We start from the raw sequence: 13,271 nt of genomic DNA, 5'->3' as shown, positions 1-13,271 counted from the left end.
AGCAGCAAAGACAACAAAACAGCTTGGTTTGATCCACACAGATATTTCTTTTTTTTAATTATTAACTTGTGCCTTACAATAGAAGAGAAAAGAGTGCGAGCAAACAATTTGCTGGTTCCAGGAACTACTCTGGCACCGCCGCAAGGGCAGCGAGGTCTCGTGATGATAACCTTGCCAGGGCACTGACACGCAGCACGTGCACACGCGGAGTCTCCGGCTCTTGCAAAAGCGATCGCTGGCAATTTAAGGCATTGAAGGAAACCTATGGTTGTTAAATCCTATATCAAATTTGGCACACATTGGAACAGTTAGAGCGGAGACAAAGATGCTTTGTGGGCTGGTGTTCAGGAGTCCTGCAGCTTCCCAGTGCCGGCTGGGGCATGATGCTAATCTGGGCACTGGGTTTCCCTGTGAAGACTGTGCAGCCAAACAAGGGTCCTTCAGACCCTGACATTTTGGAGCCAGTGATACCAGATGAGGTGCTGTACCCTGTGCCACGGTGGTGCTTTCACCTCTGATGTACCAGTTCCCTGCCCTCTGCCTGCTGCTTAGAAACCCCACATGCCTTGGCTGGACTAAAGCTGCCAGAAAACAAGAGTTGTCAGGACAAAAAAAAATTAACACTCAGTTCAAAACATACGTGGCTCAGACCAGACCTCAGGTGTGGTTACAGTCCAGTATGGCTATTTCTGTGCTTCTAGGATTAAAAGTGGACGGCTACGACTTGAGGAGTGGGGAAGAGTTTATCTGTACATGGATTTGTGTAGTTGATGAAGGTCTGTCGCCTTGAAACTAGTGATAGTAAACATGTTGAGTTGTTTCCTTCCCCCAGAGAGCTGGCTCAGCAGCAGGCCCAGCCAGCTCCCCCTTGCCTGCCACAGGAGGAGGGAGGGAGGGTGCTATGAATCCATGTGCTACCACAACAACAACCAACATGCATCTATTTACCTGTTCTGCTGTGCCTCCACCCCATTTAAAAGGGAGCAATGTGCCAAGCTCGGCCTCTGCGTGGCGGGACCCGCAGGGAAGCCATCCCTGGGTAAGTGTCTCTGGGGAGTTATGTGTTTCTAAGGGGGGCTTCCCACGAGTTCAGTGTGGCTTCATGCCCAGAGAAGCAATTTAAAGGCCGAGTGGAGACTGTTCCCCCTCAAATGCATATGAACAGGGTCCCAGTGGTTACATTTTTGCATTTGCAATGATTCCTCCATGCAGGTTTAGCCTCCCTCTTTTCTTGACAGAGGTTATGGTCCCCTCAATCACCTCAGCCCTGCTGGATGATATTTTAGAGGTCACTTTAATAACCTCTCCTTGCTCCTCCTCCTTGAAGGACAGAGTAGAGGAACTAAAGCTTCTTGGCTCAAAGGAATAAGTAGGGTTGGGGAGGGAATTGAGTGCTGGAAGGCCAACGCTTCCCATGTTGAAGAGGGTCTCCTCTCCCTCCAGCAGCTTCCTGCAAGTGCATCACAAGGAAAGAGGTTAGTCTCGGAGTGTGAAACATGTGCAAAACTTGAGGGCAAGTTGTGCCCTGCAGGAAAGTCCAAGCACTCCAGACCATCACCCCAGGTCACACTGCACCATGAAACTGGTTCCAAGTCATGTCTTGGTCAATGATTTCTGGAGCATTTACAATATGGGGTGCATGAGAGCAACTTTCCAGAAATGCCTGGAAAATAAATACCCAAACAACAGGGACTTGGCCTTTTGCATCTAGTTTGACTTTGCAAGAGAGACAAGTTTCCAACCCGAATTGTACCCATTAAACACTGTTTCTGGGATGGCTGGGGAACACAGTTCACAGCTGCTAGATTAAGGCATGACATGGAGCCATGGCTGCTCCCCAGGCAGGAGCCAGCAGGCCCAGGCAGCAAAGATGAGCAACACAATTGTGGTGCCCCTTGAGTGTGTACCCAGGTATGTTCTGGGCCCTTGAAAATATGCCAGCCTCGTGGAGTCATGGGATTGAGCTTGGGAGGTGGCCAGGCAGAGCAGGAATAAAGCAGCCTTACCTGTAGGCAGCTATCTCAATATCAAGGGCCATCTTGACGTTAAGCAGGTCTTGGTACTCCCTCAGGTGCCGAGCCATCTCATTTTTGGTGTTTCGCAGGTCATCCTCCAGCTGCCCGATGGTGTCCTGCAAAGGCAAGGGCACTCAGGGCTGTGTTTTGGAACAGGGACTTCTTCCACAGGTTTTCTGCTCTGCCCATTGCCAAAGATAGGAAAGTTGCAATGGGCAGTTTGTCCATGATGGCACATCCCACCAGGAGCTTGGGACCATGAAATCTCATGCTAACAGGGATGAAAAAGCAGGCTGAGCACTGGCTGTGGCTTGTGAGTGTGTGCAGTGGGGGAGGCTTTAGATATTGATGGATTTATATAGTTTCCCATCTGCAGCAGGGTCTGTGAGGCAGGCAAATAGTGCATGGTGGTGGAACCCCCAGTCCTGCAGGGAACAAGGCAAGCTGCTACAGAGGGAAGAGAAATTTTGGGCTTAAGCGTCATCAAAGCAGAGTCAGTAGCTCAACAGGACAAGTGAAAGCACCCAGCACTGCAGCAGCAGAGAAGAAGGGCTGCAGTCTGCATCCGTGGGGCTTAAGGAGGGTTGGACACATGTCTAGGGGGTGGAAGGAGGGGTGGTGCTGCCAGGGCTGCCCTCCAGGAAGGGAAGTCTGTCACCTTCCCTGGAAAATGCGTCAGAGCCCCAGACTGGGGTACTCAGCTGGGCAATGATGTCCTTCTAGCATCCTTCTCATCAGCTTTGCCCTGCCTTTTGCCCCCTATTCATCCAGTTCTACCTGCAATGTGGAGGACTCCAAGGCCAGATTTCCTGCTAACAAAGGAGACTAATCTTTTCTTCTATTTTTTTGCTCAGAAAACAAGCAGCCTGGTTTTCTCCCACATGCATCCAAATATCTAAGAAACAGCCTGAAAGCAGTGAAACCCACTCTCTTTCCTGCTGCCAGCTGCCCTGCTGTGCCACCAGAGGAGCATGATTTGGAACAGGAATGAGTCAGCAGTTTGCATTTAAGTTATGGTGTAGCCCTGCCTGCAAGTCCCTGCAATGGCCACTGCCAACCTCTGCTCTCCTGCACCCGCTCAAACAGTTGGGCCTCTGTGATTGTTTCCAGATACTCTGTTCCAGCAAACAATCTTTGTCCTGCCATGTCATCCCCATCTTGTCCCCATCCTCATTCCCATCCTGTCCCCTCCCTCCTCTCCAGCATAACCTTCCTTTTGCATAGTGCAGAGACAGCCACAAGATGTGGAGCTGCCCAAGGAGAAGGGAGCTGTGCTGACCTTGGTGCAGCGAGCCCAGTATGAGCAGTGCCCCTCAGGGAAGCAGTGACAGCTCGTCCTGAATGCAGCACAGGGCATCTCATAGTCAAATTAGCTGGGCACATCCAGCCTTGGGGGACATTTCGGGGCCATCCTTGGGGTCTCTGCCTTGACCTGTGCTGCTCTGACCATTTTCCACAGCAAGAGAGCTGTGTAAAGTTGTGCCTCAGAGAAGATCATTGGGCCATCAACTGAAAAGCCTCAGGACATGCATGGATGTCACTGCTGTACCAATTAAAACCTCTTCTCCCAAAGCAGACAGACTACTGCTGCACAGAGCCGTGACAGGAGGGAAGAACTCAGGGTGACCCCACCCTGGGACAGCTCCACTCTTGCTGCTGTGACCCCCTGTGCCTTCAGCTCTCTTCTCTCTGCCTGCAGTCCACATGAACAAAAAGCTCATTTGAAATGGGTTGTTACCCTCTCTGCACCTCTCTTCCACATCCCAGCCCTACCAGCTGGTTGAATAAAAACCCATTCCCACACCATTGCAAATCAAAGCTCTCTCATGTTGGTTCAGATTTGACTGGGCAGCCTTTAGAAGTCTATGGGAACATTTTAAAAGCTCAGACAATAGGAATATTATCTTTTAATACACACTTCCATCTTTTTCCACTGGTTGCAGCTGAGGAAATTACTTAGCTGCTACACATGCACATTGCTCAAAAGACTCCTAAGTAATGTTACACATAAAGCAGATCCTGAGAGTGATACAGGAAAACACTGCTGTGATGTCATTAAGCAATTTCAATTATGGTACTGTTCAATCCAGGTGCATTATTTTTTTTTTTCCAATTGATAGGTTGCTCCCGGAATCCCTCTTTCACATGGCATCAAGACTATTTAAGAAGATTACTGTGTGTAATTTTCTCACCCACTATAGAGAATATTGTATATTGCCTATTTCCATAATACTTGTTGAAGACTGCATCAACTATTCAGGAAGATTGCAGGCAGCTTGGAGCAAAGCCATGAATTCTAGAGTGCCTGGTAAAATTTGGCCTTAGAAATGACAAGGCATTACTTGGGTGTGAAACAACATCCTCTAGGTATGATTTAAGGCAGCTCCTTCAGTATTTAGAAGGAAATGGCTTGATTTAGAAACCACAGATCATTTAATAGCCATGTAATAGAACAATTTCAAGATATATTTTATTATAAATCATTAACATTTCCCTGTACTAAGAAAATGCGGTAATACTGCGGTAATGGAATAAGAGATATGGAGCACTCAGTATCCCACATGAGTCTTGCCACAGACATAAGAAGTGCTGGGATCTGTCTGCAAATTCAGACTTAGTCTTTATAAAGCTCCAATTTCTGCAGTGCAGGTGCCAAGAGCCCGGCCACAGGGCAAGGGGCCAAGCCTGAGCAGATGGCTTTGAGGAATTACCCACAACAATGGGAAATGTGTGGGCAATTTTGGACCTGATCCTTAAGGGACAGGAACATCACTAAGGGTAGGGATGGAGCGATGCCCCAAACAGCATTGCCATGTGCAGAGATGTCCCCTGCAGGAAGGGTGTGTCCTGGCCTCTTTCCCAGAAACCTGCCCTGTCTATTTTTGCCTATGGATAAAGGGTGAAGGCAACAGGCAATGCCCTGGCAGGGTGGGACCTGTGTGCGGGGCAGAGAGGCACTGTGCTGGGTGGTAGGAAGGCTGCAGGGGTGCCTGGCACTGCGCAGCGCTGTGGGGGCACTACCCCTGCCCGGGCGGGTGCCGCACTGTGCTCGGGTGTTGCGGGTAGCGCAGCACAGATCGGGATTGTGGGGGTGCTGGGCAAAGCGGAACGGGGGGGCACCGCATTGGGCCGAGGCGTCCAGCGCTGCACAGAGCGGCGGGAGGGGCTGCTGCAGGGGATGGAGCTGCGCTGCAGGATTTCATAGGCAGCGGAGGTTCTCAGCACTGCACAGCACCAGGGGAAGGGGAATGCGGAGTCGGAGGTGCCGGTACGGCACAGCGCCGGGGGATTGCGTGGGATGAAGATGCCCGGTGCTACACGTTACGGGGGGCGGCTGCTGGGATGGAAGTGGCGAGTGGCGCGGATTGCACGGGAGGAGGATGCTCGGTACTGCGCAGTGCCCGGCGCTGCCCGGTGTCAGGGGAGAGGACGGTGACGGTTCCCGGCGCCGCCCGGCTCACCTGCAGACCGGCGGCCTCGGCGTTGTGCCGCTCCTCCAGCTCCTGCAGCTGCCTCTCCAGGGACTGGTGGGCGCCGCGCAGGCTCTCCATCTCCACCAGGCGCGCCTGGAGCTGGCGGCGGCACTCGCCGGCCTCCCTGCGGCTGGCTTGCACGGCCTCCTGGCTGCGGGCCGCCCGCTCGTGCAGGCGGGCGCAGCGGGCGCGGTACCAGTCCTCGGCAGCCTGCAGGTTGCGGGCCGCCAGCGCCTCGTACTGTGCGCGCAGCTCCCGCAGCGCCGCGGCCAGGTCGGGCCGCGGGGCCGGGGCGGGGGCCGGGGCCGGGAGAGCGGCGCCCAGCTCGGCGAGCTGCTCGGCGTGGGCGCTGCGCAGCTCCGCCAGCTCCTCCCGCAGCGCCGCCGCCCGCCGCTCCAGGTCGATGCGGGCGCGGGAGGCCGCCTCGGCCGCCTGCTGCCGGGAGCGCAGCGCCCGCTCCGCCTCGGCGCGGCTCCGCGCCTCCTCCTCGCAGCGCGCCCGCAGCCGCTGCGTCTCCTCGGCCAGGCGCGCCCGCTCCAGCATCGCCTGCGCCCGCTCCCCGTGCGCCTCCTCCAGCCGGGCGCGCAGGGCGCGCAGCTCCCCGCCCAGCAGCTGCCCCAGCCGGCGCGGCTCGTCCGAGCGCTGCCGCAGCGCCGCCAGCTCCGCCGCCAGCGCCCGGTTCCGCTCCTCCAGCGCCCGCACCCTCTCGATGTAGCCGGCGAAGCGCTCGTTGAGGCCCTGCAGCTGCTCCTTCTCGCTGCCCCGCGGCCGTCGCGGCTCCGCGCCGCGCTCCCGCACCGCCCCCGGCTCCGCGCCCGGGCGCGCCCGCCGGGCCGGCGGCACCTCGGGGCGCCGCGGGGCCTCCGCGAAGAGGTGGCGGTAGGAGGCGGCCAGAGCCGCCGGCTCCGCGCTGTAGCTCATGGCGGCGGAGCGGGACCAGCGGCGCCGCCGGTGCTTTTGTACGGCGGGGCGGGGCACGGCGAGGTGCGGAGGGGGTGCGGGGCGGAGCGCTCCGGCAGGGAGAGGCGCGACGCGGTGCGGTGCGGTGCGGTGCGGTGCGCCAGTGCGCGGGTGCGCGGTGCCGCCACGGCGGGAGGCGGCGGGAGCTGTCCGTGCACCGCGGTGCTGAAGAGCCGCGGCGACGGGCGGGGCAGGGGGCGGGAGGGATGGATGGATGGATGGATGGATGGATGGATGGATGGATGGATGGATGGATGGATGGATGGATGGATGGATGAACGGACGTGTAGAGGGAATGGACGGACATATGGACTCTGAAAGAGCACACAAACATACACGGGCAGATGGACGAGGTCACACGCACACAGACAAAGATGCACAGGCACACGAAAAGGGTCAGGCACATTCACAGTAAGACTCACACGTCCACATGCTCAAAGCCAAACAAGGGGACAAGCAGCCGTTCAGAGAGACACACAGATGCACACACAGATGCACTGGCAAGGGGAGGCAGAAACACAGAAGGAAGCAGGCAGAAATGGGCAGGTGGAGAGACAGAGTCAGGCCGACACAGAGACAAAAAGGCAGGCACACAGGTGCACACACACACAGAGAAATCACTCCTGCTGGAGTATCCCCAGCTGTCCCTACCAATGCTCAAGGGAAGCTGTGCTGTACGTCTATGTCTGGTGTGAACGTGTCCCGGGAGGACTGGTCCCAGCCCCTCCCCTCTGATAAGAACCAGGGTGCCCACAGCTGTGTGAGGTCTCTGTGGGATGGGGCTGTGGGATGTTGGGGTGCAGAGTTGGGGACATGCCTGGAGGAGGGGGTGCCCAGGACAGAGACTGATGATGATCAGTCCAGATGTGCCACAGGAGACACACAGGGAGGATTTTGCCTTCAGGTTGTTTGCCGTGAACTGAAACACTTTTGTTTCTCTACTGTCCATGCAAGCAGGCTGCCACCCCCCACTGGCAAGGGTTTGCTAGGAGTACCCAGGACTGCAGAGCTGATGGGAAGTTCGTGTACACTCCACCTCCAGGCCAAGTGCAATGCCTGGGAACATGGCCCCCCAGAGCAGGACCTGCCAAGAGAGCAGTGAGAAGTATCTGATCCCTGGGAGCAGCAGCACAAAATGTAACTGTGAGAAGGAAAAACAACTTTAAATATCTGTGATCCATGTGTGAGAAACACTGTGAAATGTAAAAACAGATCCTGTCTCCTGCTGTACATCTCTGTGCCACTGAGCCCTGCACTGATGCCCAGTTTCTCTACTACATTCATCCCTGTTTGTCTTCCCAGGCAGCCAGGGTACAGCATGAGAGAGTTCCAGGAAATGAGCAGGGAGGACAAACAAGCCAGGGCTGGCATTGGAGAGAGCCATGACTTCCAAAAGAGCTGTTGCTGTTGAGGAATACTTCAGTGCAGGTAGCTCGGTGCTGAGGTTGAGCTGTAGGTTGAGCTCTGGGTAGTCGGAGTCCCAGGCAAGATGTTGTGAACTGCTGTCCCTTTGCATAACAAAGGTCACAGGGACCTATGGCCTAGCCAGGTGACCCAACACAGCGACATGCATGGCAGGAGCCAAGGACCCAACACTTTTGAGCCCTTAGAATTTAAGGGCATAAAAGTCTAGGATTTCCTTGGTTTGCGGTCCCTCCTCAGAGGAACCCAGCCTGAGCTGTTATTTTGTTATTCATTTATTGCACCAAGATTAAACTATTTAAAAGATCTGGAGATCTGAGATTGTGCTGTGGGAAACCTGTTGTTGAGCCAGTAAGGAAACCTGATCTGACTGTATGAGTGTGAAGGGATTTTGGTCCTAGCTCAGGTGGTACAAGTGTGACTGCCAGAGTGGCTCCTGGATGGTCGGACAGGGAAATTTCCTTAAAAGCTGTTTCAAAGAGATTAGCCAAATGGGGAGAAAGATTGCTCCACGTCTCCTTGGGATCAGAAGTTAATCATAACAATGGCTATGAAAAAGGCTCTGGAAGCACAGAAGCAACCCTGGCTGGAGTTCATGTCCCTGCAGCTGTGCTTACAAGGGCATTGCCAGGAGCAGAAATTCCAGGGGGAAAACATCCCTTTCACTTGGGAGTGAGGAGAGCCCAGCTCAAGGCAGAGCACTGCCCACTGCAGAAGCAGGCTGATCCTAGGAGTGCAGTCAGGGATTGGTGATAGGATCAACACACACGTGTATGTGCCCCACCTTAGCCCCACAGGGCATAGGAGGAATGAGGATGTCAGTTGGTGGAGGCAGTGGTCAGTGAAAAGAGAGAACAAAGATGCGATTCCAGCTCACTAGAAGGCTGCTTCTTTCAAAGGAGAAAAGGGTGGCTGAGACCTTGTTATCAACCTCAGCATGAGTTGCCATTTCTGGGGGTGCTCCCATGTTCCAGGCAGCTGCAGCAGGACCCCCATTCCAGGTGGTTGGCACCCAAATGCAATTCCTTTGTGAGCCTAGCTGTGACCTTTGTGAGAAAGCTGTGACCTAGCTTTCAGAGGCTGACTTGGGCAACAAACCTGGGAGCTGTACAGCCCTTCCAGAGAGAGGGAGAGCTGCAGTGTGGCCATGCCCTGGAGACTTGAAGGAAGCCCTTGAAAGACCCAGATCCAAATACCCAAAAATCCCCAAATTATCCAAATTCTATCCTATCCTATTCTAGTCTAGTCTATTCTACTCTGTGTTTGGAGACAAGTTGAACAGTGGCATGTCAGACCTGAAATAAGATGGCAAGCTGGAATTGGACACAAACTGAAATGAGGGCAGTGCCTCTGATGAGTTCAGCCTCAGGAAACCTTGACACCTTGGAGTAACACATGGCTCTCTGTTGGGACACGCACACACGGCATCAGGGGGAATGTTATAAGTCTAGAAAACAGGCAGAAAACCAAAGAGAAACAGTCCCATAGCTAAGAATTGTACACCACTGAAAAAATGGTGGGTTGTATTAGGGATTAAATTGCCCAGGACCATCCCATACCTCCCAGTTGCTTCAAAAATCAAGTCTTGCATGTGAGACAGCAGGAAGACTCCTTGAAATTCTGCGATACTCTCCGCACAGCATCTGCCTGCTGATGGGGCTTGTTAAACAGCTTATCTCCGGAGCTGCAATCAGGCTGGGCTTGTGAGTCAGAGGGAAAGCTGTACTCTGAGCTGTGCACACACGGCAACAAGATACGCACCTTCTGGCCGGCACAGTCCATTACACTAATGCTCTGGGGATGTGTTTTGCCACACAGCAGCTGAGTGAGAGGGAAATGCTTCCCAGCAGTGGGAAAAAGGCATATCCCAGTGTCTCCCAGGAGGTGCTGCCAGATCTCCTGTGGATCTGAGCCCCTGCAGAAGGGAGAGCTCTGTGGGTAAGGGCAGCAACGTCAAGGAGCAAACATGCAAGTAATAAACACACATGTAAAGTAGGTGGATGTATTCGCTTAACTGCACACAGAAAAACACTAACAAAATAGGAAAATGATTGTACTGGATCCCTCTAAATCCCTCAAGAGTTTCTTTCTGACAGTAGGAGATTTATGCTTCCCTGGTATAACTTTTCTGATTATGTCTGTCTGCGTCTCTGGGATTCCCCTGGCAGCAGTCACATTCTTGTGTTTGTTGGCCCTTATCTAATCGGTGCAAGTTCATGTCCTGGATGCCACTGTGCTCTGTAATCCACAGTTTGATAATGCACTCTATAAAAAAAATAATCTTTCTTCATGTTTCAGTGTCTGCCAGTTAATTTAATTCCATGCCCCTGGCTTGTGGGACATAGGGGAAGAGCTGGGACATAGGTCCTCCCCAGCCACCTCCCAGTGCAGGATTTTGCAGACCTCTGCCTTACCCCCCTCCAGTTCTTTCCCAGGCTGAAGGATTTTTGTCTATTCAGTTTTCCTTCATAGAAAAGCCATTTCACACTTTTAGTCATCCTTGCTGTCTTCAATGAATCTCCTGGGGTTATGTGTTGGAAAGATGCACAGGCAGACATACATTTCACAACTGGGCATTGGGAAGTGTAGGCTGAGCTTTCCTGACAGGCAATGCCTCCCTGCCACAGGCTTGGCACTGAAAACAGGCTTTGGTGTAGCCAGAACTAATGGTTCTGGTGCCATTGGGTGCTTCCCCATGGTAAGGCAATGGAGCAAATCTCACAGAGCCTGGAGGGACACAATGGACCAAGTGTGTCCAACTCAGCAAAACGCTGCCCGGCAGCATGTCCCTGTGCCAGAGGGAAGTGACAGTGTCTTATCACCCAGAGCAGAGCAGAGCAGAGCAGAGCAGAGGGCAATTGGGAAAGCTGAGGGAAGCATCCTTTGGAAGCCAAAGGAAGCATCATGGCAGCAGTGATGGAAGAGCTGCTGCTGGAGGCGGGGAGACATTCCCAACCTCTGGCCACCACGGAGGCACAGGAAGGGAGACTGGACATGTGCGCCGGCAGCTTGGCAGAGCATGTGGGCCTGGATGAGGTGGGGCAGTCGCCTGGCTGCCATCACCCTTGTCTCTGGCAGGGACCAACCTGAGGTGGCCAGGATCCCCCCTTTTCCAGGCCTCCAGGGTCAGAAAAAACAGGCAGAAAAAGGGAGGCTTGTTTTGCTGGGGAGGGCTTTTTTGCCCTGCACTTTTTGTGGTGGTGCTGACTCAGTGTGGCACAAACAGAGATGGACCATGGGGCAGTTTCTGCTCTGCACAACCATCCCCTCCGCCTGCCCAGCTGGATGGTCATGCCCAGAGGTGTGATGGATGCAGTCTGTGCTCACAGTTGACTTTTGCTGGGATGGGCAGGCAGGACCCCCCTTTGCTGATTGCTGTGGCCACCATCCCCCAAGCCTCCAGCCATCACCCTCGTGCCACCTGCAGCTGCTCAGGGATCTCCTCAACACCCTCCTGGCAGTGGATGGGGCACACCCTGGCCCCCTTGTCCCAGCCTGCACTGCAGACACACTCCCCAAAGTATCAATGATTAATTGGGTAATTTTAACCAAAGCTCTGGCTCCCTCAGCCATCGTGGAGCTTTAAAATAAATGAAAATTGTGCAGCATGGGGAGCTGATGTCAAAGTAGACTGAATAGGTTTTTATTTAATACTAAAGCCTATGCTTCCTAAAGCTCCTAGCTTGAGGCATCGTAATTCAATGGCAAACTAACATGAAGTAGCCTCATAACAGACTTTGAGCATTATGTGGGATGCAGTAACACTGAGGCCAATGGATAGAATGGGGGGAGCTCAGGCAGGTTGAGAGGGTGCAGGGCTGGGTGTGCAGCCCCAGAGATTTTGGCTGGAGCAATGCCAGGCCATGTGGAGAGCTGCCAGGGGGGAGGGCTGTGAGGCTGTTACACGGGTTGGCACATTAAATCACAGAACTGTTAGCACTGGAAGGCACCTCTGGAGATCATCTAGTGCAACCCCTGCCCAGGCAGGGTCACCTAGAGCAGGTGACACAGGAACGTGTCCAGATGGGTTTGGAATGTCTGCAGAGAAGGAGACTCCACACCCTCCCTGGGCAGCCTCTCCCATTGCTCTGCCACCCTCAGTGTACAGAAGTTCTTCATCACCAAGGAAGGTAGGGAATCTGGAAAATCTCTCTCACGAGAAAAGGCTGAGGGAGCTGGGCCAGTTCAGCCTCAAGAGGAGGCGACTGAGAGGGGATCTCTTTAATGCGTATATAAATACCTGAAGGAAGGGTGTCAGAGGATGGAGCCAGGCTCTTCTCCGTGGTGCCATGCAACAGAACAAGAGGCAATGGGCAGAAAGTGATGCACAAGAAAGTTCCAACTGAACATGTGTGGGTGACCGAGCACTGGAACAGATTGCCCAGAGAGGTTGTGGAATTTCTCTCACTGGAGATATTCCACAACCATCTGGACACAATCCTGTGCCATGTGCTTGAGGATGACTGCTTGGGCACGGAGGTTGGACTAGGTGACCAACTTGTGGTCCCTTTCAACCTGACCCATTCTGTGATGGTGTGACTCATGCTGAGGTGGAACTTCTTGTGTTTTAGTTTATGGCCATTGCTCCTTGCCCTGTGGCTGGGCACCACCAAAAAGAGCCTGGCACCATCCTCTTGGCACCTGCCTTTGAGATATTTCACAAAATCAATAAGGTTGGCAAAGACTGCTGATATCATCGAGTCCAACCTAGGACCTAACACCACTCTGTCTACTAGACCACGGAACTAAGTGCCACATCCTCATAGCTAGGGTTCGCGAAGGGCTCTACCCACGTTTGTTACAAGTGTGTTGGTGGCTAAAAAGGCCAATACGAGACAGGCACAACAGAAAGACTCCTTAGGATGTATATTCTGCAAGGCATGATTCTTTCTGCATTGTCTTTTCTCCTCAAGAGTGATCGTGCGTGCTTTCTCAAAAGAAGCAGCAGCATTATAGATGGTGTGTCTCCAGGCCTCCCGATTGGAGGCCAGAGTAGACCAGTTATGGTGATCAATATGGCCAAGGCTGAGATGTTGTTTCAGGGAGTCCTTGTATTTTCTCTTCGGGGCTTCTCTCATGTGGCAGCCGGTGGCAAGTTCACCATAAAGCAAGATCTTTGGGAGGCGGTGGTCCTTTATCCTTCATACCCTCCTTGCTACAACCTTTCAGGTAATTACACGCATTCATGCGATCTCCTCTCAGTCTTCACTTCTCCAGACTGAACAGGCCCAGCTCCCGCAGTCCTTTCTCACGAGGGAGATGCCCGAGTCCCCTCATCCCCTCCGCGGCCCCGCTGGCCGCCCCGCAGCCGCTCCCCGTCGCGCACTTTGCCGACGCTCCCTGGGCCCGCGGCTCTGCGGCTCCGCGCGGGGCTCGCACGCTCTCCCCGCTCCCTGGGGCG

The 13,271-nt window shown here is 53.9% G+C and overlaps 1 protein-coding gene across 1 annotated transcript; it reads right to left on the bottom strand.

Moving 5' to 3' along the window:
- Positions 1-27: 27 nt before the first annotated feature.
- On the bottom strand, positions 28-6,563 carry INA (internexin neuronal intermediate filament protein alpha). Its single transcript, XM_064663216.1, has 3 exons — positions 5,477-6,563; positions 2,007-2,131; positions 28-1,450 (listed from the first exon to the last, which is right to left on the bottom strand). The coding sequence occupies exons 1-3, from the start codon at positions 6,407-6,409 to the stop codon at positions 1,177-1,179; spliced, it is 1,332 nt and encodes a 443-aa protein (XP_064519286.1). The 5' UTR covers positions 6,410-6,563; the 3' UTR covers positions 28-1,176.
- Between the last annotated feature and the right edge of the window lie 6,708 nt (positions 6,564-13,271).

The sequence above is a fragment of the Pseudopipra pipra genome, chromosome 8 (assembly GCF_036250125.1).
Source record: "Pseudopipra pipra isolate bDixPip1 chromosome 8, bDixPip1.hap1, whole genome shotgun sequence".
NCBI lineage: Eukaryota > Metazoa > Chordata > Aves > Passeriformes > Pipridae > Pseudopipra > Pseudopipra pipra.
The sequence above is the reverse complement of the archived record's forward strand: the minus strand, read 5'-3'. Positions and strand labels throughout refer to the sequence as shown.